This window comes from Protopterus annectens, chromosome 9.part0 (assembly GCF_019279795.1).
Source record: "Protopterus annectens isolate FY-2018-M chromosome 9.part0, PAN1.0, whole genome shotgun sequence".
Taxonomy (NCBI): domain Eukaryota; kingdom Metazoa; phylum Chordata; order Ceratodontiformes; family Protopteridae; genus Protopterus; species Protopterus annectens.
Window position 1 is genome coordinate 783,946,638 of NC_056743.1, and position 27,728 is coordinate 783,974,365.

At 43.8% G+C, this 27,728-nt stretch overlaps 1 protein-coding gene across 4 annotated transcripts in view; it reads right to left on the minus strand.

Annotated features, from left to right (window-relative positions):
* Nucleotides 1-27,728, minus strand: part of CPT1C (carnitine palmitoyltransferase 1C) — a 1,701,035-nt gene that overhangs the window by 957,245 nt on the left and 716,062 nt on the right. For 2 of the 4 annotated variants that reach the window (XM_044083412.1, XM_044083411.1), the window contains exon 9: nt 2,367-2,454. The exons of the other annotated variants lie outside the window; for them this stretch is intronic. In XM_044083412.1, the coding sequence (XP_043939347.1) occupies nt 2,367-2,454 (88 nt within the window). The remainder of the gene's footprint in view (nt 1-2,366; nt 2,455-27,728) is intronic. 4 annotated transcript variants of the gene reach the window in all.

Below are 27,728 nucleotides of genomic sequence, written 5' to 3' on the forward strand. Positions count from 1 at the left end.
TTGCATAGATTTATCTTTATCTTCCATCTTTTTAAGCACTTCCTCAGCCTTGTTGCCAAACAGGCAGTCCTGATTTAAGGGAGCATCCAACAATTTAGCTTTAACATGATCAGACAAAGATTGCTCCTTAAGCCAAGCATGCCTTCTGAGCACTACAAGAGGCCTCTAATGAAACAAAACCACATTGAAAAGTATGTTTTCCAACTTGTTCAGCAGAATGCATTAAATCCTGTCATTCTTTATTTTCCACACAGTCAGGAATCAACATCATTTTCTGTTTAAGCAATCCAATAACATGTTGCTGATACTTTGACATATGAAACTGGCAGTTTAAAGCCCTAATGGCCAAGGCTGCAGAAGTGTAAACCTTCTTACCCCATCTATCCATCTCCCTGGAGTCTCTATCAGAAGGGGTAGGATTTTTAGCAGTAGACGCCTTAATGCCCTTGGGCCCCTGTGAAATGGTCTCTGCATCCGCAAAAGGATTTTTAAAAAGAAACTTGTGACTCAGGAACCCTGTAGTATCTGTCCGGTTTTCTGGGAGCAGGAGGCAAGGAATAAGGGGCCAAACTAGATTCCGAAAAAGCATCATCAACAATGTCTAGTACAGGAGGAATAGCTAAAGGCCTATGCTGAGGTAGGAGTAAGAAATCCCCAAGCTTCTTTTTTGAATCAGAAAAATCCTGGCTTTCCCAGTGGAAATGGATAATTAAACAGAGAACCGAAATATTTAGAGGTGAAAATATACTGACGATGGATAGTGCGCTGATTAAATAAAGCACAAAACTGACAGCACGGTACATCATGGTCAGGGCCTAGGCAAAGAATACAGTACGAATTAAAATCTTTATGAGGTATTTGCTTTCCACAAGTAATGCAATTATTAACTTTTACTGACATCGGTAAGGAGCAAGAAAAAGTTTACCCAACGGGGTACTTAGCATTTAGTTGAAGACTTCGGTTCTGAAACTCGAAAACGAAAATTTCAGGAGTCGGCCAACCGGCACTTGTGAACTGCTTCTGCTTCGGGCACCGCACGGCAAGAAAGACTGATGTAATGGCATCGGCTGCATGTTTTATACCCCTGACGACCTAACGTCATGAAAGAAGGGACAGTAACCGACACAGGACCCAAGACTTTATCAGGCTGACTGAGGGCTACCTGCAAGCAGATAACCCAAATGTAATGACTGCAACAGTGAAACACGAAGAACATCCATTGAGTAGGAATAAGAGAATCAGTATGTGTCTACATAAATAGATCCCTCTCAAAAGTAGCAAATAAGAAGTTAGAGGAGCCAATAACGCTAGCTTGCCTGGAGAGTGGAAACAGTGACCTCAGGCATCCGAAAAAGGCGAAAGCAAACACTTCATTTTGGCAAGCACCACAATGCACAAAAAATAAAAGGGGGAGTAAAATCCTGTACTTTATAAATCAGAAACTCGTTAGCATGACAATGAATATAAACTCAGTATAAAAGCAAGTAATATGCATCACATTTCATTATCTAATGGGGTAGCCAAAGCTTAAGAACAAAACAAATAAATTACACTATTTTTTGATTATATAAAATATGTATTGCTACTTTTATGTATGTACTGACAAACTATGTTGTACATGTATGATATGCTGCATTTGTTACACTCTTGTGGCTCAGGTCATTGCTAAAATGGTTCTTTGGACAAGTTCACTTAGATGATCATCAAATATAACTAAACAAAAAACGGCACTTTTATGAAAAAAGTTGGAAAGAATTAGGTGAAATGAGCTATAATGGGGTGGAGATGCAGAAGAAACTGACAAATAGTCAGTATAAGAATCCTTCACAAACTACTGTAGTGATACAAATGTGGTAATAGGCTAGATAAGTAGTACTGGAGTACTACACACAAGGAAGAGTTGTAGGTTGTAAGTGAACTTACTTGTGTACCCCTAAAACAGAGCTCAAAAGCTATGCACATGACAGCAACAATGGAAGAGATGCCAGTGTAACAGCTAAGACTAATTCTCAGCCTCAGACTTCAACTGGATTTCTGTACACATTTTGACAATGGCAAAAGAAAGGAAGCGTGTCTAGCTAAGGAAGTTCTAATACTAACCAAGTAGCACTGAAGGCAAAGAAAACTTGTGAGTGTTCATCCATTCAATCATTTAAAGAATCTCACAATAATGTAAGAATAGATTAAGAAATTACTCAACTTCTGATGGAGGTATAACCGTACCGTGGTTCTGTACCAGCTCTTGCTCAAGAATGGCAGCATGTCAACCAAAAAAAAAAATCTACAAATTCACCACAATCCCACAAAGCGGGAAAGGAAAGCACTCCATGATCCTCCTCCTCTTCCTGCTGTTACACACGACTTACCTGTCTCCTCGCCTGGTAAACGGGTCGTATTAAACATCCTCTCCCACTGGCTGGAGCACAGTGGGATGAATGAGCCTGGCACCCTGCTCTGAGTACCACCCAAGCCACAGGATGAAGGAGAAAGCAGGGAAGCGAGGTATGAAAGTCCATGGGCAATATAGGGCAAAAGTCATGCGACGGCATCAGAATGGATGGAGGGTGGAAAAAAAATTTAGTTAGACTCATGATTAACAGCAGCGCACACAAAGTCCCACAATATACTGCAGATATAAAGATTTCATTTATCAAAATTCTGTGAAATCTGTTAAAAATTCATATCTGTTATTAATCTGTTCATAACCTGTTTTTACAGTCAAACATTACTATTACATGAAATGCACCAATTATCCACAGTCTTTCCATGAGTTTCACCTGCAGCATTCTTTTCCCGAAAACTTATTTTCTAGCATAATAATCTTGCTACACTTTTTTTTTTAAGAGTACATACAGACTGCTTCCTTGTACCAGTACCATTCAAACAAATATACAAGCCACAGCATACCTGGTCACAAGAAATCTTAAAATCAGCACAACTAGCAAACCATCTAGAAAGAGGCAGAAGTAAACTTTCTGACAGGGAATGGAATGGTCTGTGGAAGTCAACTCCGCAATGGCAGGAAAACTAACAACAACGTTACTTACCTGCAAAAATAAAACAAATGGTGCGTAATTACTCAACACTTCAGTGGATTTTTGAGAGAAATTCAGCCAGCAATCAAGGCACTACTTTAGTGACTAGATTCATAATGCAGTCACCAGGTTTCAATGCATCTTCTAAAGTGATTACCATCTGACAGCACTACATGTCAATGCCAGACACAATAAATGGAGGTGATGCCATTATCCTTCCTTACATGCACAACGGGAACTGGTCGAAAGGAAGGTGGAGCCAAATGCAAATTCATATGGTTTCTTGCCAGCAGACTATGATAAAAGTTAGAATTGTTCACTGGGGGAAGTGGGTGGGGTATATATATATATATATATATATATATATATACATACAGTTAACAGGACTACTCATACAACTGTAAAAGTCTACATTTATAAGGCTTCCTCATCCAGTAAGTCAATACATTATAGATACAAGTCCCTTGCGCCCAGGCCTGTATGCCCCAAGTCAGCAATGAAATAATTGGATGATGGGAACAGATCTGATGCAGAACATGAACAGATGATCTACAAGTTCATGCTACCATTGAGTACCCTGCTCCTGGACACAAGGTTTGCAGAGCAGTGGTACTAAATGCATGAGTGGATCTCCAAATGGCAGCTGCAAAGATAACATTGTGGGAACATTCTTGAAATATACAAAGTAGGCATAAGCCTCTTGAAGAATGCACCCCTTCCCAAGTATAATGGAACTAGATTGCACTGTACCATGTGATGATAGAAATAATGGTGTCATCAGCCATCTATCTGTCTTTGAAAATTAAACAAAGAGCTGATTAGCTGTTACTGATTTCTTGGAAAGGGAAAGGAAGAAAACTAGTTTAGGATGAACTATTAGGCAAACTTAGGCTGCAAATGAGGGTCAGTGAGGGATATGATGTTCATATAGAAGACAAGACATATCCCATGCAAGATGAGGCTGAACCTTCAGAAGATTTTCAGCAGCCACCAAACTGGTTATCACCTAATAAAAGTTTAGAGAATAATAATAAGGCCTCATGAAATTAGGTCTAAACTCTGAAATACAGTAAGAAGCAAGTTTAAACAGCTTTAGTTGTCAAGTGTATGACCTAACCATTGACTGCATAAAACCTCTTCCATATACAAAAGCAAGTGAATGCATGGATCCCAGACAGCCATGCAAAGCGTAAATGTCATTGTCCAACACAACACCATCACAGACTGAAAAAAATCCCCAGACTTACTGACCAACAGAACAAGTAGCAAACTACAGTTGGCAATCTAAGCACACAATTTAGTGAACAGACTATGTATACAAGCCAAAATAGTCATGTGATAGATCATAAGAAGGCAGAGAAAATACAATGGTCAGTAAACAGAAATGAATGCAAAAAATATTCAGTTAACAGGCAATATTTAAACATTTCCACTTTAACCTATACTATGCTGAATAAATACACAGGGGAAATTCTGACATCACTTAAACAGAAAATATGGAGGGTTATGTCTGACTCTCCAATCATAACCTTAAGTGCTTGACAGGGAAGTTTGAGAGGTAAATCTCAGCATTTATGTTGAGAACACATAATAAACTGGTTAAGATTCAGGAAATGTGATCATAACTCTTAGTAAGTGCATGGAGTTTTATCTACTCTTGTGTACTACCAGTTACAAAGGGGAAAAAAATGCAAAGTATTTTTCCATCTTTGAAAGCCAGTAAAGCACTTTGCAACTGCTGCCGCACAGACAGCAAGTAAATCCAACTGGAGGAAAAGATCAGAGACAGTTTTTAAATACTGTTCTAATTAAGTCAGTCACAGACTGACATCTTTAAAGTGCCACAGACAGAATATGAAGCAAGGTATTCAGGGACAGTTTAGGCAGAAGGAACATCCACTAGGTGAGACTCTACCGTAGCAGTGATTATGGGGAGTAACAATTGCTACACATCTCTGGAAGCAGCGTTACAAGTCAGGTGTCATGTTACAGAAGTGTTTAACAGGGTTATACCCCCCCTGATTTGGGATATACACTGATATTATAAGCTACTACGTACATACCCACAATATCTGCCTACAGTCACAAGGAAAATTCCCAAGAAAGGCTAAAATTACAGAAATCTTGGTTTTAAAAGAACTGGTGAACACATCACAAAAACACAAATTTGTGCAAATGATAATATTGTTATTCAAACTGAAATGCAGAACAATTAACACCACAGTACTTAAAATCCCAAGGATGACAATCCATATTATTTCTTACTTAAATTAGCTAAAATTTACTTCTTATTCATATGGGTCTGTATGCAGTCAACAGCAATGAGCTCCTCTAAATTTCTGTGAAAATTTGCTTTTAGATATCTCAGTAATTAATCTACATAAATGGGTGTGAATGACGTGCCCACTGCATTACCACTAAGCTGATAAAGCAATATCCTTTTGACAGCAGCAACACATGCAGTAATTGCATCATAAACTCACTCAACTCTGAATACAAATATTTATCCAAAAGAGACAGCTGACTGCAGAAATACCAGCAAAATGTGAAATTATTATTATACAGAGCTTTGACATCAAATGAAAGATATATATAGAGTTCAACATGCAAATGCCCAAAAGAATACCCACAGTATCATGTATATGAGCTTTTACAAACTACAAAACAGGTTTTAGGCACCCCCCCCCCCCAAAAAAAAAAATAAATAAAAAATAAATAAATAAATAATAGTTCAGCTAAATGGACACAACTAGATACAACATGGCATCCAGGTGTAGGAAAAGCTATTTGTGTACCTTGCATGCTAAACAAAGTACTGGTGAGTAGAGTCATCTACTGTCAGTTCAGTCTTAAGCTGTAGAGAGATAACCCTCCTTGTGAAAGAATTAACCACATAACTTTATTTACTTTTTTAAATCACACAGGATCTCATGGGAATATAATAATGCTATATATTATCTAAATGTGTTGCAGCGTCAGTACTGTATTGCTGAATGCCCCAAATCACATCAGACCATTCTATTTCAGCAGTGGTAATTGCTATATAGTATATAGTTTTTTAATTTGACTCTCTACAGAAATGTCAGGACTCTTCATACATAATAGACCAAACATACAGGAGAAATATTAACATAATTCTTCTTTAAATGTCTTTTTTGCAAGGGGGAAGCCTCCCTGCATCCTTCAATGTGGGGAAAGTACAGTTTTGTACCTACCATAAATGTAGATGTCCGAACAGGATAGCATCTGCAGTCCTTACAAATGGGTTGTCCTGTCGTCAGGCAGCCCTTCGGTCGGCCGGATTCCAAAGTCTGGGTCTGGCTTCGGCTGGTGTCGCACTCACCCGACATCATCTCTGCTGGTCTTCGGGTATAAAGGCATCAGCCGACGCCATTTTCCTCAGTGTTTCTTGCCCCAGATGCCAGTTGCCCTCTTGGAACACTAAATTTTGGGTAAATGCCAATGTTTCCAATAAAAATAGAAGGCAAACACAAAAAATAAGCATGTATGTACATATATACAAACAAATACACCATAAGATATCCCCCCCTAGCTAGCTATAAGGAGGGCAAAATACCCTAGGAGTACCAGAGAGGGGAAGGAGGGTGGGTAATCCTGACTGCAGATGCTATCCTGTTCGGACATCTACATTTATGGTAGGTACAAAACTGTACTATGTCCTTCAAGGATGCATCTGCAGTCCTTACAAATGGGTAGAATACCATAGCCAAACTAGGGGAGGAGGAAGAAGGATTATGGTGTAGTTAGGATCCCTTGCAAAACAGCAGTGGCAAACCCTGCTCGGGATCTAGAGTATAGAGGTAAGTTATAATGCTTGGCAAATGTATGCACGGAGGTCCAAGTAGCAGCCTCAATAATGTCCTTGGTAGCCACTCCTCGTAAGAAGGCTGTGGTAGTGGCAGTAGCCCTTGTAGAGTGAGGCCTTATGTTCTGTGGAATTTGCTTTCCATGGTAGGAGTAACAGAATCTTATGCAATTTCCTATCCACTTGGAAATTGTTTGTTTGGAAATTGCTTTTCCTTCCCTTCCTGTTGCATAGGCTACTAAAAGCTGGTCTGTTTTTCTATTACCCTTGGTTCTGTCCAGGTAGTAGCGCAACTGTCTATGTACATCCAAGGTATGCAAGAGTCTTTCCCCCCTGTTCTGTGGGTTGGGGAAGAAGGTAGGTAGGTGGATTGCCTGGTTTACAGACACTCTGGATATCACCTTAGGCATGAATGTAGGATTAGTTCTCATGGATACTCTATCTTGATGGAAGATTAAGAAGGGTTGTACTGCCATTAAGGCCTGTAGTTCTGAAACCCTTCTTGCTGAAGTGATTGCCAGTAGGAAAGCAGTTTTCCAGGATAGGCGTTGAAGATCTGCTGTTGCTGCTGGTTCGAATGGAGGGAGTGTCAATTTTTCTAGCACAAAGTTCAAGTCCCATGCTGGTAATGGTGGTTTCCTAGGAGGTTTTACATTCTTGATTCCTCTCAGGAACTGTCTGAGCAGAGGGTGTGAGAAAACAGGGGGATCGAAGCTGTATTCTGCAGAAATAGCTGATGCATGTATCTTGATGGAGGAGTAGGACAGGCCTGTATGGAGAAGCTCTGCCAAATACTCCAGGATGTTGGCAATATCTACTTTCGACACATCTTTCCCTCTTTTAGTACTCCAAATGACAAACCTTTTCCATTTTCCTGCATAGTTCCTTCTTGTTGAAGGTCTACGGGCCTCAAGAATAATGTCTTTAACCCTTTGAGATAAATCTGAGTTAGTTGCTGCTATGCAATGTTCCAGGCAGTTAGTTGCAGAGTTTTCAGGTTGGGATGTAGGATGTTGTAGTTGCTCTAAGTTAACAGCAAGGGAATCAGGGGTAGTGTCCACGTTTCCCCTCGAGACATGGTCCTCAGTAATGGATACCAATGTTGCCTTGGCCAATTTGGAGCTATCAGAATTATCCTTGGACGTTCCTCTTGGATTTTCAGTAGTACCTTGTGCATCAAAGGAAGAGGTGGAAATGCGTATGCTGTCAGGCCTTTCCAACTGAAGGATAGAGAATCCACCTTCCAAGCAAGTGGGTGGTATATCCTGGTGCAGAATTTCTTGAGCTGGTGATTGAGTGGGGATGCGAATAGGTCTATTTGTGGCATCCCCCATTTTTTTGTGATGGTCTTGTTGTAGCTCAGAGCCATGTTCCATAGGTCCAGAGCCATTCGGCATAGGGGGTATGAATGAGTGTCTCCCTGTTTGTTGATGTACCACATGACTGTGGTATCGTCTGTCCTTATCATCAATTGGCCTTCTTTGAGGAATGGTCTGAAATTCTGGATTGCTAGTTTTACTGCCAGCATTTCTTTTTGATTTATGTGCAGGTGCAGCTGATCTGGAGTCCATAAGCCTTGAATGCAGTGGTCCAGCATGTGGGCCCCGCAACCGAGGTCTGAGGCGTCTGTTGTGATGGTTTGGCTTGATTGAATGTTGCGGAAGGACAAGCCTGGATTTGACTGGCATGCCTGAGCCCACCATAGGAAGTCTTGTTTCAGGCATGGAATTAGTGGTATTTCGGTTTCTAAGCTGTGCCTGTGTTGAGACCATAAATTCTTCAGGTACCACTGTAGCTTTCTCATATGCAGTCTGGCATGGGGGACCAGGATTATGCAGGAGGCCATGAAGCCCAAGGCCTGCAGTACTTTCCTTGCTGTTAGTTTGTCCTGTTTTGTTAATGCCAAGAAATAAGGAGGAAGTTGTTCTTGTTTTTCTGCAGTTAAGAATGCCATCTGTTTTACCGTGTCCAATTTTGCACCCAAAAAAGTTCTTATTTGGGATGGTATCAGTCTTGACTTTTTTAAATTGACTGTGTATCCCAGGGCTTGTAGTAAGCAAATGACCCTTTGTAAGTCTTGTGTCAGCTTGCTTTGGTTGTCCGCTTGTATCAGGCAGTCGTCCAGGTATGGATAAATTTGGATTCCCTGAAGCCTGCAATGAGCGATTACTGATGCCAGGCATTTCGTGAACACTCTGGGCGCAGTAGATAAGCCAAAGGGCAATGCTGAGAATTGATAATGCTCTGATCCTGCAAGAAATCTGAGGAATCTTCTGCAATTTGGTCATAAGGGGACGTGCAGTTATGCCTCCTTGAGATCTAGAGTTACCAGCCAACACTCCTTGCCCAGCATGGGAAAAAGTTGCTGTAGGGTCAGCATTTTGAATTTTGGAACAATGATGAATGTGTTTAAAGTGGACAGGTCTAGAATAGGTCTCCAACTGTTCTCTTTTCTTGGTACTAGGAAGAGTCTGGAGTAGAATCCCTTGCCCTGTTCTGTAGGTGGTACCCTTTCTACAGCTCTCATTTTTGTTAATTGAGTTATTTGTTTTAGAGCTTCTGTCTTTTGGTTTGGTGGCAGGTTTGGCATTCCTCTTTTTACTGGTAAGGTGTGGAAATGAAACCTGTAGCCTTGATCTATAATTTGCAAAATCCACTTGTCTCTTGTGATATAGTGCCAGTTTTTTTGAAAATAAGGCTAACTTTCCGCCTAAAGGTGCTGTGATTTGTTACCTGGTAGGCGGTGTTAGAGTCAAGTCACTGTGATTGTGTTGTAGTGGCAGTTGTTGAATCTGAGCCTCTTTGGTTATTGCCTTGCCACTGGCGTCCCCTGTAGGCACCTCCTCTGGATTGATTTCTGCCTCTGGAACGTCTATTCCTGCCTCTCTGAGATTTAGAGGAGTCTGGAAAGGACCAATTCTTGGAAGGCCAGTTCCTGCTAAACCTTGGGGGCTGAACCTGTAAGAAATCTTTAACTGTTTGTACAGATTTTGCCTTCTCTTCCATTTTCTTCATTACTTGTTGGGCAGGAGAACCAAATAGACTGACCTTATCCATAGGAGCATCTAATAGCTTTGCTTTAACATGATCCGGTAAGGCCTGTTCTTTCAACCATGCATGCCTTCTTATAACTGTGCCAGTCATGGCTGATCTAAATGAAGCCTCCAGTGCATCATAGCCACATTTTAAGGAATGGTTACTAACCTGCTGAATGTTATTGACCATCTCTAGAACATATTTCTTATCTAAGGGATCATCAGAAGACAGTTTCTTAGTTAACTGATCAAGCATAAACTCTTGGTATTGGATCATATGAAACTGACAGTTCAGGGCTCTAGCTGAGAGAGTAGCAGAGGTGTATACTTTTTTACCCCATCTCTCTAAGGACCTGGATTCCCTTTCAGAAGGAAGAGGGTTTTTCGCTGAGGTCGAAGCCACTGCCTTAGGTCCCTGGGAAATAGTCTCAGGATCTGCAAGAGGGGCCTTGTATAGGTGGTGATGAGTGTCCGGTACCCTGTAAAACCTATCGGGCTTAGCAGGGGCTGGAGGTAAAGTATCTGGAGCAGTGCAAACATCATTAAATGCATCATCCACAACAGGAAGAACTGGAGGTATAGCTAAGGGCCTATGTTGCGGTAAGTGTAAAAAGGTCCTAAGCCTTTTTCTTGAATCTGAGAAATCTTGTCCTTGCCATTGGAATTGCTCTCTCATGGCATGTAAGGTTTCCCCAAAGGAAAATTCCTCTGGTGGAGAGGCAGAAGGAATAGATTCTTCAGCATCAGAATCTTCATATGTAGAGAAAGGAGCCTCTGGATGGTCTGTATTGTCTGTATCATCAGAAGAGTCATCTGAGGACACTGTCTCAGGGTGTTCTGCTCTAGGTCTCTTTTCTGGAGGTTGAGAGGCCCTGTCTGGGTGAGATTGGGATCCCCTTATTAAAGAGATGAGATCCTCTGCCAGTGTAAGCATTTGGGAACTGGAACTGGGCCTGTGAGAGGGGGGGCTTAACAGGCACAGACTTAGCAGATTTGGCTGCTTTAGCCCTGGCAAAGGCCTTTATAGACATGGCTGCCGGAGGCCTAGCAGCACCACGTGCTGGGGTAGAGACATCCAAAGGGATGGTATCGGATAAATCTTGAGAAACCACATTAGTAGGCAAAACGTCAGAGGCCGATTCAACTAGGGCAGAAGGGGCCTCTGTAGTAGTCATGGATTCGGCTGAGGATTGAACCGTTTGCTCGGTTTCGGCCGAAACCGAGACACTCGCGGTTTGCTTAACCGTGGTTTCGGCCGAAACCGCGGACCGCGAGTGTCGGTCCTTCTCTTTGCGTTTCTTAACAATTTGTGTAGTCGGAGGATCCGACGGCATGATGTACGCAAAATCTGAGCCGAAAAACTGTTCAGCAAACTCCGACCGACGCCTAAGCGTTCGTCGGTTGAAGGAAGCACAGGCTAAACAAGCTGCTACGTCGTGGTCTGGGCCTAAACAAGGAAGACAGTAAGAGTGGAAATCTTTATGAGGTATTTGTTTTCCACAAGTTAAACAGTTATTTACTTTTTCTGACATCGGCTGAGGCAAGAAAGAGTCCCCAACGGGGTCCTTAGCTTTTTAGAAGTCTTCGAAGTAGTATTCGGTAGTAGTAATATCTGGATCTGACCGACCGGCACTTGCGAACAGCTTCTGCTTCGGGCGCCACGCGGCAAGAAAGACTGAGGAAAATGGCGTCGGCTGATGCCTTTATACCCGAAGACTAACAGAGATGACGTCGGGTGAGTGCGACACCAGCCGAAGCCAGACCCAGACTTTGGAATCCGGCCGACCGAAGGGCTGCCTGACGACAGGACAACCCATTTGTAAGGACTGCAGATGCATCCTTGAAGGACATCAAGTTCCGCCCAAACTTGTATATACCAACTCCATTACCGTATCTCACAGAAAAGAGAAAGCTCTTAAAAAAAAAAAATAAAAAATAAACAGAAGCAATATCTGACTTAGTATATTTAAGTCCACATTTTTAAGACTTTCAGTCTCCACATTTCGGGAATGAGCAATCTGAGTCCCAACATTTCAAATGATTACCTTTTAAACTCACATAATGCCAAATGTTCAGAAATAGTAAACCTGTATAAGAAGTTCTGAACATAGAATTTTGATCAATGTGCAGTTTTTGTATTAATGCTTGCTCATATGGCCTCACTACAGGGCAATAAGGGGACTGAACTTAGATGCTGCATACTGGAATGAGACAACTAAAATCATATTTGACATAGTTGTGTGTATGTGTTCAATGCTTTAAATTTAAAAGATGGGAGGAAACATGTGCAACATTCTGCTCCACTTGAAACTTGGAATAAACTCTAAGCCTTTACCGAGCAACTTAATATATACATTATTCAAATGAAAAGCTGAGATATGCATAATGAAATTACTCTCATTACTACGGTGATCCATATTTTGCTCTAAAGGAATCTCCTGAATATGTCTTGTACATCTTGAATAGTGGCCATGTTTACAACAGCTGCAGCTTTATCAATAGGGGCAGCAATCGAGCTGGGGCATTTGCGAATAGATGAAGCATCAACAGATTCAACCTCTAAATCAATATTAAGTGAAAAAAATTAGAACATAGGACAGACCTGCTAACACCAGATCTCCTTTTTGAATGCCCAGTATTTTGCCTTTGTGACACAAAGTGTACATTCCACTTTTGTTTGCTCCAAGAAAATGTTGCATTGATCTTATGAAGACAGAGGTAATGCCAGGCTAAAGGGAACAGTATTGATTGATTGATTGATTGATTTATATTTGTTGACCGGGAGTGTCCAACTGGATGTAGGTCCATTTTCAGAAGAGGCCTGGGGAGAAAAGCTCCACAGTTAAAATAGACAGTAGGTAGCGTTGTCGTCTCACAGTACGATGTTGTCCTGTTCGATTCTCAGCTAGAGCGACTTCTGTGTGGAGACATGCGTGAATGGGTGTACCTTTGTTGAAGGTTGTGCGTCAGAGCTGGCAACTCGGCACATAAAAATCTACTGCCAATTATTAGCGGACCAGAGTTCTGCTGTGGCGACCCCTAACCGGGAAAAGCCAAAAGACACAACAACAGTTACACTGGATTACATAGCGATTAACAAATTAAATTCAGTAAACATCTCTCTCCCCTTTCTTAATCATCTGCAGAGGGTTGTTCTCATGGCTAGAGGAGGGCATGAATCTTTACGTCTGAATAAAAAACAAGTGTGTTTTTTTTGGAGTGTGCTGGCTCTCTAGACTTGCTGACTTCTCTTGTTAATGTAACAAAGATGAAATACTGGGAACTGTCTTTTTGCTGAGATGCAATAGTTATAATACCTGATGGGCTTAATGGCTTGCATTTCATTAACACCCCAGGATGGAATCAAAGGGAAGGAAACAGATTTGGATGTATATGTACTAGTAAATCTACTGTTGCTATAACAAGTAAAAACTAGTTATACTACTACTACTATTCCTCCAGTACCTGAAAGGTGATACCATGTGATAAGACAATAGGGGCTTTGGAAAATACACTGCAAAAACTATGTTTATCGTGATTTGCAAGAAATGCTAGATGTTGATATTGTCTTGTTTTCATAGCTCTACATGTGAGTAATAATTCTTAATTTATAATAATAAGGCTAGCAAATTGTTAGCAAACTCTAACTAGGGAATGGGTTCTGAATATATATTGTTAATTTTTATTGCATGTGTGTGTGTGTGTGTGTGTGTGTGTGTGTGTGTGTGTGTGTGTGTGTGTGTGTGTGTGTATAAACATGTATCTGGTACCATTTTATACACAAAGTAGAGAGTAATCATCTACATTGCTGGTTAACAAGCTGTGTGTCACACATTTCCCTTTAGACCTCTTAAGCCTACAATAAGTGAGAAATGTTAATGGGCACTTCATATCTGGCTTAATATAAGAGCAGCCAGGTAAATGGGGTATATCTGGCCCTAATCCAAGGTTGTTTGAATACGATCATGCCAAGAAGAAGGCTGCAGGTAAATGGGGATTTCTGGAAGCCTTCCATGGGAATTGTGTGTATGCTCATGCACACAAGGGAATATAATAATTTATATGAAAAATAGTTACCATAGATAGAGACACTGGAAGACACAGGTTTACAAGAGATAAGAAAGGAGCATGGGTTGCTTGGCCAAAAAAACTCAGCTCTGCAAGAGACCTTTGTGAGGAAGTGTCTGGGTAAGGCGGTTGAAAGCCATACCCATAGCAGCAGTGTATATTCCCTTTATGATCTTGTGACCAGGTGGTATGCTGTAAACTAAAGTAGCCTTGTGCACGTGTTTTACTATTTACTCTGGGTTGGCAGTGGTTGGATTCAAACCCCATCAGTGCCAACCAACTTGATGTCAGTGGGTGTCTAACTGCCATCTAGGCGTAACACTGATGGCAGTAGTGTATTCATATCACCACATTTCGTAGCAGGGCTGCTATCCTATCATTACACTGGTGACCAGTGGTAAGAATACTGAAACGGTATTAACTCAGCCTAAAAACTGCCCTTTCTGAATACCTTCATCAAGGTCCCCAAGTTTAAAATGCTCACCCGGCAGACAGTGCTTCCTGTTTTGCCAGGTCACTGGCTTCATAGTGACCTTGGACTTGAATGATGGATATCAGCATATCCCCATTGCTTAACACTTCACGAGACACCTGTACTTTGTTGTGCCTGGTTTGCACTATCCATCCTCTGCACTGCCCTTTGGGCTATCCACTGTGCCTTGAGTGTTTACCAAATGCCTTGCTCTGGTAGTGGCTCACTGCCAGACTCTTGGCATTCACATCTTTCCTTACTTGGACAACTTGCTGACCTGTACAGTTTATCCAGGTGTTTGGAGTTGCTAGAGAAGGTCTCGACCTTATTCTCCTAGCTAGAGTTCAAGGTAAACCTTCAAAAGTCTTTCCTGACACGCTCACAAAGACTTGTCTTCTTGGGAACTGTAGTAAGAATCTTTGTGTTCAACATCTTTGTATCATGTATAGTAAGGGTTAAAATGTGAAATTGCATTGCAAGCAAAGAAGCAAGTTAAAATAAGCTGTTTTTCTTGTAAAGAATTTGATGACCAAAGAAGAATGCACAGATGTTACCTTGGTCCAGGCACAAGCTTATCTTGTGACTGACCTCTGACCATCTAAGGCTCCAGTATGTGAATTTATAGCCTTGACTGAAATTCCTTGTCTGGTAACCAGTTACTGTGTACGTGCTGAGAAGGGTATAAAAACCCATGTGAAGTGTACAGAAATTAGACTGCTGACATACCATGTACTTTGTAGCATGTCTCCATGCATGTAAAATAAACCTTTTTGCTTATTTTTATCTGTGTGATTCTTCCAGTATATGTTAAGAGTATTAAAATCTTTTGACATTTCTGGCGCCCAAGAAAGTACAGTTTTGTACCTACCATAAATGTAGATGTCCGAGAGGTATGCATCTGCAGTCCTAACAAATGGGTTGTCCTGGCCTCAGGCAGCCCTTCAGTCGGCCGGATTCCAAAGTCTGGGTCTGGCCTCGGCTGATGTCGCACTTCACCCGACGTCATAGCTGCAGTTCAGCAGGTATAAAGGCATCAGCCGACGCCATTTTCCTCAGTGCTTCTTGCCCCAGATGCCAGGTGCCCTCTAGGAAGGCTAAATTTGGGTAAATGCAAATGTTTCCAAACAATACAGAGCAAATAGAAATAAACATGTATATACATATATACAAACAAATACACCATAATAGATTCCCCCAGCTAGCTACAAGATGGGCAAATACCCTACGAGTACCACAGAGGGGAAGGAGGGTGGGTAATCCTGACTGCAGATGCATACCTCTCGGACATCTACATTTATGGTAGGTACAAAACTGTACTATGTCCTTCAAGGATGCATCTGCAGTCCTAACAAATGGGTAGAATACCATAGCCAAACTGGGGGAGGAGGCACTAAGAGTTTATGGTGTAGTTAAGATCCCTTGCAAAACAGCAGTGGCAAAACCTGCTCGGGATCTGGAGTATAAAGGTAGATTATAATGCTTGGCAAATGTATGCATGGAGCTCCAAGTAGCAGCCTCTAAAATGTCTTTGGTAGCCACTCCTCGTAAGAAAGCTGTAGTAGTGGCTGTAGCCCTTGTGGAGTGAGGTCTGATGTTTTCTGGAGTTGCCTTTCCATGGAAAGAGTAACAAAATCTAATGCAATTTCCTATCCATTTTGAGATTGTTTGTTTTGAAATTGCTTTTCCTTCCATTCCTGTTGCATATGCTACCAGAAGCTGGTCAGTTTTTCTATTGTTCTTGGTTCTGTCCAGGTAGTAGCGCAATTGTCTGTGTACATCCAAGGTATGCAGCAATCTTTCCCCCCTGTTCTGTGGGTTGGGGAAGAAAGTTGGTAGGTGTATTGCTTGATTTAATGATACCCTGGAGACCACCTTTGGCATAAAGGTAGGATTAGTTCTCATGGACACTCTATCCTGATGGAAGATAAGGAAGGGCTGTACTGCCATTAATGCCTGTAATTCAGAAACCCTTCTAGCTGAAGTGATTGCAAGCAGGAATGCAGTCTTCCAAGATAAGTACTGTAATTCTGCTGTTGCTGCTGGTTCAAAAGGGGGAAGTGTCAACTTTTCTAACACAAAGTTCAAGTCCCACGTAGGCAATGGAGGTTTCCTTGGTGGCTTTACATTTTTAATTCCTCTGAGAAATTGTCTGAGTAGAGGTTGAGAAAAGACTGGAGGATCCATGTTGTATTCTGCTGAAATTGCTGATGCATGAATCTTAATGGAGGAGTAGGAGAGACCATTGTGGAAAAGCTCTGCTAAGTATTCCAGGATGTTAGCTATGTTTGCCAATGATGTATCCACTCCTTTTGTTGCACTCCAAATGAGATATCTTTTCCATTTTGCTGTACAAGTTTTCCTTGTTGAGGGTCTGCGAGCCTCCAAGATATCGTCTTTAACCCTTTGAGATAAATCTGGGTTATTTTTCCTTATGTAATGTTCCAAGCAGCTAGCTGCAGTGTTTTCAAGTTTGGATGCAGGATTTTGAAGTTGTTCTGTGTTAGCAGTAGAGGTAGTAAGGGTAGAGGCCATGCGTGTTCCCGGGACATACTCCTCAGTAGCGGGTACCAATGTTGCCTTGGCCAATCTGGAGCTATCAAGATGATCCTCGGGTGATCTTCCTTGATCTTCAGTAGCACTTTGTGCATCAAAGGAAGAGGTGGGAATGCATATGCTGTCAGGTTTTCCCAACTGAAGGATAGGGAGTCCACCTTCCAAGCAAGTGGGTGGTATGTCCTTGTGCAGAATTTTTTCAATTGGTGGTTGTGTGGGGATGCGAACAGGTCTATTTCTGGCAGTCCCCATTTCCTTGTGATGGTTTTGAAGATGTCTGGATGCAGCATCCATTCGTGGGCATCCGTGGTGGTTCTGCTTAAGATGTCTGCTAGTATATTTTCTTTTCCTGGCACAAATATGGCTTGGAGCTGAATGTTGAGGCTCAGGGCCACATTCCAGAGGTCCATTGCCATCTGGCATAGAGGATATGAATGTGTGCCTCCCTGTTTGTTGATATACCACATGACTGTGGTGTTGTCCGTCCTTATCAGCAAATGACCCTGTTGAAGAAATGGTCTGAATGTCTGAATTGCCTGTTTTACTGCCAGCATCTCTTTTTGATTTATGTGTAGGTTCATCTGGTCTTGAGTCCATAAGCCTTGTATGCACTTGTCCACCATGTGTGCCCCCCAACCATGGTCTGAGGCGTCCGTGGTGATAGTCTGACTTGGGTGAGGCCTGTGGAAGGGCAGTCCTTTGTTCAATTGACAGGCCTGCGCCCACCACTGGAATTCTTGCTTCAGGCATGGAATTATTGCAATTTGGGTTTCTAGGCTGTGCTTGTGCTGAGACCATAAATTCCTCAGGTACCATTGCAACTTCCTCATATGTAGCCTGGCATGTGGGATTAATATTATGCAGGATGCCATGTAACCCAGGGCTTGCAGGATTTTCCTTGCTGTAAGCTGGTTTTGCGTTGTTAGTGCCATGAAGTAGAGTGGTAGCTGCTTCTGTTTTTTTGCTGTGAGGAATGCCATCTGGTTTGATGTGTCCAGTTCTGCACCCAGGAAGGTTATCCTTTGGGATGGTATCAGCCTTGACTTTTTTGTGTTGACTGTGTATCCCAGGGCTTACAGCAGGTGAATAACCTTTTTCAAATCTTTTGTTAATTTGTCTTTGCTGTCCGCTTGTAACAGGCAGTCGTCCAGGTATGGATAAATTTGAATTCCCTGAAGCCTGCAATGAGCAATTACTGATGCCAGGCATTTCGTAAATACTCTGGGCACAGTAGATAACCAAAAGGCAATGCTGAGAATTGATAATGCTCTGATCCTGCAAGAAATCTGAGGTATCTTCTGCAATTTGGTCGTATGGGGACGTGCAGGTATGCCTCCTTGAGATCCAGAGTCACCAGCCAAGACTCCTTGCCCAGCATGGGAAGAAGTTGCTGTAGGGTCAGCATTTTGAATTTTGGAACAATGAGATATGTGTTTAGAGCGGACAGGTCGAGGATAGGTCTCCATTGGTTTTCCTTTCTTGGTACTAGGAAAAGCCTTGAATAAAATCCTTGTCCTTGTTGCATAGGCGGTACCTTTTCTATAGCTCTCATCCTTAGTAAGTGGTCTATTTGCTGTAGAGCGTTTGTCCTTTGGTTTGGAGGTAGGTTTGGCATTCCTCTCTTCCTTGGAAGAGTATGGAAGTGAAACCTGTAGCCTTTGTCTATTGTCTGTAAAATCCATTTGTCTCCTGTAATGTAATGCCAATTTACTGAAAATAAGGCTAATTTTCCGCCTAAGGGTGCTGCCAGTTGTTCCCTGGTCGGCGGTTTCAGAGCCAAGTCACTGTGATTGTCCTGTAGAAGTGGTAGTGGCTGGATCTGTGGCAGTAGTTGTCTGGCTGTTAGGCTGCCACTGACGTCCCCTGTAGGCACCTCTGGATTGACCTCTGCCTCTAGGGCGTCTATTTCTGCTTCTCTGTGCTCTGGTGGTGTCTGGAAAGGACCAATTCTTGGAAGGCCAGTTCCTACTAAACCTCGGAGGCTGGACCTTTAAGAAATCCTTGACTGTCTGGACAGATTTAGCTTTTTCTTCCACCTTCTTCAACACTTGCTGTGCAGGGGAACCAAACAAACTGTGCTTTTCCATGGGAGCATCTAGAAGCTTTGACTTTACATGGTCTGGTAAGGATTGCTCTTTTAACCATGCATGCCTTCTGATCACTGTACCAGTCATAGCTGATCTAAAGGAAGCCTCCAGTGCATCATAGCCGCATTTTAAGGAATGATTACTGACCTGCTGAGTGTTATGCACCAAATCCTGAAGGGACTTACGGTCTAAAGGTTCAGGCGAGGACAGTTTTTTAGTGAGCTGATCTAACAGAAATTCCTGATACTGAATCATGTGGAATTGACAGTTTAAGGCCCTAGCCGAAAGAGTAGCAGAAGTATAAACTTTTTTACCCCATCTCTCCAATGCCCTAGATTCTCTTTCAGAGGGGAGGGGGGTTTTGGCAGAGGCAGCCGCTACAGCTTTGGGGCCCTGTGACATAGTTTCAGGATCTGCAATAGGAGCCTTGTATAAATGATAATGTGTGTCCGGTACCCTGTAGTATCTGTCGGGCTTAGCAGGGGCCGGAGGCAGTGAGTCAGGGGCAGTACAAGCATCATTAAATGCATCATCCACAACTGTAAGTACTGGAGGAATAGCTAAAGGCCTATGCTGTGGTAAATGTAAAAAGGTCCTAAGCCTTTTCCTAGAATCTGAAAAATCCTGGCCCTGCCATTGAAATTGTTCCCTCATAGCATGCAAGGTTTCCCCAAAAGAAAATTCCTCAGGAGGAGAGGCAGAAGGTATGGAATCCTCTGCATCAGAGTCCTCATATGGAGAGTAAGGGCCCTCTGGAGGATTTGTGTTTTCTGAATCATCAGAGGAATAATCTGAAGAAACTGGCTCAGGGGGCTCTGCTCTAAGCCTCTTTTCTGGAGGTGGGTGAGAGGCCCTGTCAGGGTGAGACTGGGTTCCCTTGATCAAAGAAATGAGATCCTCTGCTAGACTAAGCATTTGAGTACTAGAGCTAGGCCTGTGAGAGGGGGCTTTAGCAGGCACGGCCTTTGAAGATTTAGCTGCTTTAGCCCTGGCAAAAGCCTTAATTGACATGGATGAAGGGGGCCTAGCAGCTCCACGTGCAGGAGTAGATACATCTAAGGGGATAGTATCTGATAAATCTTGAGAAACTGTAAGAGCAGGTGGATTTTCAGTACAGATTCAGCCATGCTGGAAGAGGCCTCGGTAGAAGGAGGCATGCTTTCGGCCGAAGGAAGAACCGCGGACTCGGCTTTGGCTGAAACCGAGACACTCGCGGTTGGCTTAACCGCGGTTTCGGCCGAAACCGCGGACGCGTGTCGGTCCTTTCCTTACGCTTTTTAGCTAAATGTGAAGTCGGAGTCACCGACGGCATGATATAAGCAAAAGCGGAGCCGAAAAACTCCTCTGCAAACTCCGACAGACGTCTAAGTGTTCGTCGGTTGAAGGAAGCACAGGCTAGACAAGCTGCTACGTTGTGGTCTGGGCCTAAACAAGGTAGGCAGTAAGAGTGGAAATCTTTATGAGGTATTTGTTTCCCACAAGTTAAACAATTATTCACTTTTTCTGACATCGGTTGAGGCAAGAAAGAGTCCCCAACGGGGTACTTAGCTTTTTAGAAGTCTTCGGTAGTAGCAATCTCTGGTTCTGACCGACCGGCACTTGCGAACAGCTTCTGCTTCGGGTGCCGTGTGGCAAGAAAGACTGGGGAAAATGGCGTCGGCTGATGCCTTTATACCCGCTGAACTGCAGCTATGACGTCGGGTGAAGTGCGACATCAGCCGAGGCCAGACCCAGACTTTGGAATCCGGCCAACCGAAGGGCTGCCTGAGGCCAGGACAACCCATTTGTTAGGACTGCAGATGCATCCTTGAAGGACATCGTGGGGCCACCTCTTCACGGTACGAATCGCATAAGATGGACTGAAAAACCTGTACAGGAGGAGAGAACGAATCTCGGGCTCCCTTGAACGGAAAGACCTCCGACGAAGAAGTCGTAAGTAGAGGCCAGTTACTCTTAGATTCGATCCGTGGGACGGTGACGAACGGGGCGGAAGATCCGCAGTAAGGTAAGCTTTTACATTTATAAAAGTACTTTTTTTAAAGGGACTAGTCATAAAGGAATTTCTTTTGTTTAAATTTTACAAAAGACTGGTAGAGATCTCAGGAAAAGGAAACAGTTTTTCTTTTAAATAAGAAAAATGGGAATAGGAAGCAGTTGGTGTGCTAGTAAGGGCTGCTTAAATAAAAGGACTGAAGATGAGGAAATAGAAGTTATGTTCTTACCATAACGTTCCATGTTAGTTGTCTTCTTCTCGCCTTCTTTCTTGCTGGATGGGTCGGCTCCGACTCGGCCACTCTAAAAGATCGAGAGTTGGTTCCACCGGCTCGAGGCTCCCCTTATATCCCACAATGCTAGGCGTGTATTACCTCAGATCTCGTTTGTGAGCTAGGCCCAGCTAATAATAAAACCAGAAATACTGGAAAAAGAGAGTCCACCTCTATAACAAAGGGGAAGAGGAAAGGTGACCTGAAGCCTGATCCAGGAAAATATGCACAGCAGAGCATATACCTATTAGCAAAGAGGTGGTAGAAAGAGAGGTCACAATCAAACTCCTCTAGGTCTGTCCAGGCCAGGGGGAAGGAGGGTGGGGCCTTAGAAAGAAGGCGAGAAGAAGACAACTAACATGGAACGTTATGGTAAGAACATAACTTCTATATGTTAAGTTGTCTATCTCGCCTTCATTCTTGCTGGATGGGACCCCGTCCCTAGCACCTTGTCCCGGGTGGCCTAACGGAACAGACTCTTGAGAACAGTGGTACCAAAGTTAGCTCTATGCCTAGAAGCTAAATCCAATTTATAATGAGAAATGAAAGTGTGAGGAGTAGCCCAAGTAGCCGCTGCACAAATGGTGTCAATAGGCAGTCTGTCTTGGAAGGCTATAGAAGTAGCCAAAGCTCTGGTGGAGTGGGCCTTAGGTTTGTTAGGCAGCTTTTGGTGTCTAATTTCATAAACAATGGAAATCAGAGATGTTAGCCATCTAGATAGCGATACCTTGGAAACAGAAAGTCCCTTTCTGCCTTCTGCATAAGAGACAAACAGCTGGTCAGTTTTTCTGAATTGTTTGGTCCTATCCAAATAGTACCTTAACTGACGATGAACATCTAGACAATGCAAATTTTGTTCAGACCTATTAGAATATTCTGGAAAAAACACAGGGAGATCAATGCTTTGATTTAGGTTAGACGCAGAGGCTACTTTAGGTAAAAAGGACGGGTTGGTTCGTAAGGATACCCTGTCTTTATGGAACAACAGATATGGTGGTCGACAGCTGAGTGCATGAAGTTCTGAAACTCTTCTAGCTGAAGTAATAGCTACCAGAAAGAGAGTCTTCCATGATAGCAATTTTAACGAACAGGAAGCTGCAGGTTCGAAAGGGGGGAGAATCAAAGAACTGAGAACTAAATTAAGGTCCCAAGAAGGAGGAGGATTTCTTATAGGAGGTCTGAGTAGAAAAACTCCCTTCAAAAAGGCTTTGCAAAGCTTGTGGGACATGATGGCAGACTCTGAAATGCCCACATGAAAGTTAGATATAGCTGCCAATTGAACTTTGAGAGTAGAGGGAGATGAACCTGCATGAAAAAGTTCAGCTAGAAAATCAAGAACCATTTGGATGGGAGCAGTGAAAGGATCTAAGTCTCTTCCTTGAGCCCAATAGGCAAAACGTTTCCACTTACTAAGATAAATTTTTCGAGTGGAAGATTTATGTGAAGCTATTAAAATATCTCGAACAGTGTGAGATATTTGAGGAAGCCTGGCTAAGGTAGGAACTGGAGGAACCAAGCAGTGAGGTTCAGAGATGTTAGGGAGCGATGAAACTGACCCGACTGATGGATCAAAAGATCTGGAACTAGGTCCAGATGCCAGGGTTGCTCCAACAGAAATTGATGTAGAAAGGGGAACCAAACCTGTCGAGGCCAGTAAGGAGCAATGAGGATCAATGTGGCCTTCTGAGCGATAGCTTTCTGTATCACTTGAGAGATTAGTGGAAAGGGAGGGAATGCATACAGAAGTCCCTGGGGCCAAACTTGGACTAGAGCGTCTCTGCTGGGATGGCCTGGTAAGGGGAAGAGGGTGAAATAATCTTTGCACTTGCTGTTTTGGGGAGTAGCAAAAAGGTCGCAGCAAGGCTGACCCCACTTGAGAAAATTTTTTTTCACAATAGAATCTTTCAGAGACCACTCGTGAGGCATGAGGATAGCTCTGCTCAACTTGTCCGCGATTTGATTGGACTTCCCAGGAATGTGCGTTGCTATCAGAAACCGCTGAGAAGAAATCGCCCATTGCCACAGTCTGAGTGCTTCTCGACATAGGGGATAGGACCTGGTTCCGCCTTGTTGATATACCACACTACAGACATATTGTCCGTCTGGATTGCTATCGTTCCCAAGGGGAGAGAGTCTTGAAGGGCTTGCAACGCTAAAAGCACTGCTCTCATCTCTAGAACATTTATATGCAAGTGGCATTCGTCTGGTTGCCATATGCCCTGGACAGTTCTGCCCTGATAATGCCCCCCCCACCCGATCAGGGAGGCGTCCGTTGTCAGAGTAGCAACCGGAGGGGAAGGAACAAAGGGTCTTCCCAGGAAGAGCTGAGGGGAAGACATCCACCAAAGAAGATGATTCTTGCATGTTTGCGTAATCATAATGGTGTGGGACATCGGAAGTTGCTGGTATGACCATTGTGTGAAGAGCATCCATTGAAGGATTCTCATGTGGAATCTGGCTAATAAAAGTAGAGGGATAGCAGCCGCCATAATCCCCAATACTTTCAGAACTAACCTGGCTTTGACTCTGTTGCTGTTGAAGAGAAGGGAGACCAGTTTGCGTATGTCTGTTATTCTCTGATCTGTTAGTCTCGCAGACATGTTGACTGTGTCTAGATTTGGGCCTATGAAGGTAATAGCACGACAAGGCGACAAAACAGACTTTTCGCAATTTATTGATATGCCTAACTTTTGACAAATGCGAAAGGTGTAGTCTCTGGCCATTAGAAGAAGATGCTTGGTAAGAGCTGTGAGGAGCCAGTCGTCCAAATATGGAAACACCTGGAATCCTTGACGTCTCAGGTGAGAAGCTACCACTGCCATGCATTTGGTAAACACCGGGGCAGTGGTGAGTCCAAAGGGCAGGGCTCTGAATTGAAAGTGACTGGTTCCCAGCCTGAAGCGGAGGAATCTTCTGGAGCGTCTGTTCATTTTTACATGATAGTACGCATCCTGAAGGTCTATAGAGCACATCCAGTTTTCCTTTCCCAATAGGGGAAGGATGGACTGTAGCGTGACCATCCGAAATCTTGTTTTCTTGGACAGACTTGTTCAAGATACTGAGATCCAAAATTGGTCTCCAGTCCCCTGTTTTCTTTGGAACTAAAAAGAACCTGGAGTAGATTCCGGATCCTTGCTGGTCTGCTGGAACTGGCTGAATTGCTCTTTTTGCAAGCAGCTTTGAAATTTCCAAAGCTGCAAGATCCCTTTGAGCGGGTGGAACATCTGGAAGGGATTTTTTGGATTGGTTTGGAACGCGAACGAAGGGAATGGAATAGCCTTCGGAAATGATGGACTGTACCCACTTGTCTTGAGTTAGGGATCGCCAGGCTTCTGGGTACAGTGATAATCTTCCCCCGACTGCCTCCAAAGGTGGGCAGTCAGGCAACACCTCAGGGATGCTGGAAGGGCTTATCGGAAAAAGTTTCTCGATTGCCCTGGTTCTGCGGACCCCCCCTACCCCTAGGGCGACGTCTACCATTGTTGTTCCCTCCTCTGCCTCTGGAGGGGAACCGACTCTGTGCGTCAGGCAAGGTCCCTTGAGATTGTTTGCGGAACCACATTTTTCCACTTTTCTGGCCTTTGGGGTAAGGCCTAGAAGGAGTAGAAAAACGGACTCCGACGGCAGAAAGAGTTTTGCCATCAGTCTCGCACCTCGTCAAGGTCTCTTTCACTTGAGGACCAAAGAGGGATGATCCATCAAACGGGGAATTAGTGAAAGACGTTTTAAAGGGGTCCGCAAAATTGCATAACCGCATCCAGGCATGCCTGCGTAAGGCCACACCTGTCCCTGCGGCTCTGCTTGCTCCATCAGCCGCATATGAGAGGAGGCGCATGGAGGAGTTAGCTATAGAATTTAGGGTAGTCAGCTGAGCGTTCATCTTATCCTGAAAACCCGCAGCTGTAGGATCCTTTAACATCTCACTCGCTTCCTTGATCAAGTCCCTTTGAAGACGAGTAAAATGACAGAGGTAGTTCAGCGAACGCATAGCAAAGGTCGCTGACGAAAACATCCGCTTCCCGTACCTGTCCATAGACCTAGATTCCTTGTTAGGAGGATGGACAGGCACTGAAGAATCAGCTAGCTCCTTCTTAGTGGCAGCAGCTACCACCATAGCATCCACAGAAACTCCCTTAGTCAAAAATTGCTTATCTGTTGGTGCTGTGATAAACTTTGAAGGTCTCCTGGGGGTAGGGTCCACAGAGTCAGGAGCCGTCCAAGCCTTTTTAGCTACCACCTGCATGAGGGGGTCAAAGGGGGGGGGGACACCCAGGAGGTGGAAGGGCGAGAGCCAAACGCCTCAAGATACACAGATTCATCCTCCGAAGGGTTAAGGGATGGCCAATTTCCCCTCTGTTTCAGGATCTCTAGAATGTCTGCAAAGGAGACATCTTCAGAAGGGGAATGGGGGGAACCCTCGGAATCCTCTAAATCTGTGTCAGAGGTGACAGACTCAGGTGAGTCTATGTGCTTCCTCTTACACGTTCTCTTCCTGGGGGGCTCCCCTGCCAATTCAGGAGAGGCCTCGGAAGAGGATGAGATCCCCACAGGGGATTCTTGAGGAGCTGGCTCTCTGCGGTCCGGGATGAGGGAGTGAGTAGACATAACCTGAGGCACCGAAGAGGGAGGGACGGAAGGAGCCGACTGTGGAGTTGAACCAGGTTCCAACACACTTTGCATGACCTCGAATGCACCCCTGCCAGGCAAAGCCAGAGGTCCCCGCTCCGAAAAGCTGAAAACCTCCCTCGGCACCGACAGCGATGGCTCCGAGGCCGATGTCGGAGCCGAACTCACCAGTGCCGAAGCACCGAGAGGGAGAGCGGGGTCGGACAAGGGTCCGATGCCACTCACCCCCTCGGAGCAGACGAGGGAAGTCCGGCGCCGAGATTCTTCCAAGGAAGAAATCGGAGCCGACGACGGAGCCGAAGACAATTGTATCGGCTCCGACGCTACCACAGTCTCGGTTCCGAAACGCCCCGGCTCCGAGCTCAAAGGAGTCGGAGGAGGAACATTTTGAGGAATAGGGTCAAGCTTCGACTGATGAGTCGGGCTCTGAAACATTTGGGCCAGTGCCTCGGACTTAAGAAGTCAACTCACTACCCTCTGAAGATCATGATCCGAAAGCCTCGATGATCTAGAGGAGTGAGACCTATGGCTCCGTTCAGACAGCAAGGGAGATGCTGGAGCCGAATGAACGGAGCCAAGGGACGGTGACCTGGACCTCTTCCTAGATGTCGGCTCCGATGGTCTGATCGGAGCCGACTCAGAAATTTCTAAGGCCTCGGCTCCAGCCGGAGCCGAGGGAACCACAGGAGTAGCAGTTTGAGTCTCATCGGCTCCAGCCGGAGCCGATGTCTTAGTAGGCTTCGAAGCCTTAGGCGTCGACTCAGTTGCTGGAGTCGAGGACCTATGAGCCTTAGAGGGTTTACCCGAAGTAGCAGTAGGGGGACTCTCAGGCTTAAGCAAGCCCCTTAAAATAAGCTTGTTTTTTCTTTCCTGCAGGACTCTAGGGCTGAAGCCATGGCATACAGCACAAGAGTCCTGCAGGTGTAAAGGTCCCAGGCAGTACACACAAGAAGTGTGACCGTCTGTCAGAGACATTTTCTGACAGCACGAGTCACACTTCTTGAAGCCTGAGACCTTCGAATCCTTGGACATAACAAGGAGCAAGTGTAACCACACACAAACACAAGCACACCGATTACACTTAAAAAACTAAAAATAGAAATTAAACTAAGAAATTAGTTGTTTAATGTATCAATTCCCTACAGAAAACACACACACTCCAAGGGAATGGGAGGGCCCGAAGGCCTAAGGGAAGAACTATAAGTTCTTAGGTAAAAATAAGGAAAAAACTAGATTAAAGGGATAAAAGACCTTTAAGGTAAGGGGAAACTGTAAGGAAAACTAAATAAAAGGGTTTTAACTTAACTTTTAAACTAGTTCCTACACTAACCTGAAGCCGGTGAAGCAACACGTCTCGATAGCTGTAGCGGCAAACGAGATCTGGGGTAATACACGCCTAGCATTGTGGGATATAAGGGGAGCCTCGAGCCGGTGGAACCAACTCTCGAGCTTTTAGAGTGGCCGAGTCGGAGCCGAGGTCGGCTCCGAACCCATCCAGCAAGAATGAAGGCGAGATAGACAACTTAACATTATATGTTTAAATTACATCAAAAAAAAAAAAAAAAAACTTAAAATACATAAAAAATGAAAGACAAATTATGGGAATAAGATCTGCGTAGGGATGCAGGAGGCAAAGTTAAAAATCAAGTAAAGGTGGGATTCCCTCAAATGGTTAAAAGAAGCTAATAAGAGACATAGGGAACAATTTTCGAATAAGGAAAGTGGTGGCACGAGTGCAAAAGATGCATTTTTTATCCATAAA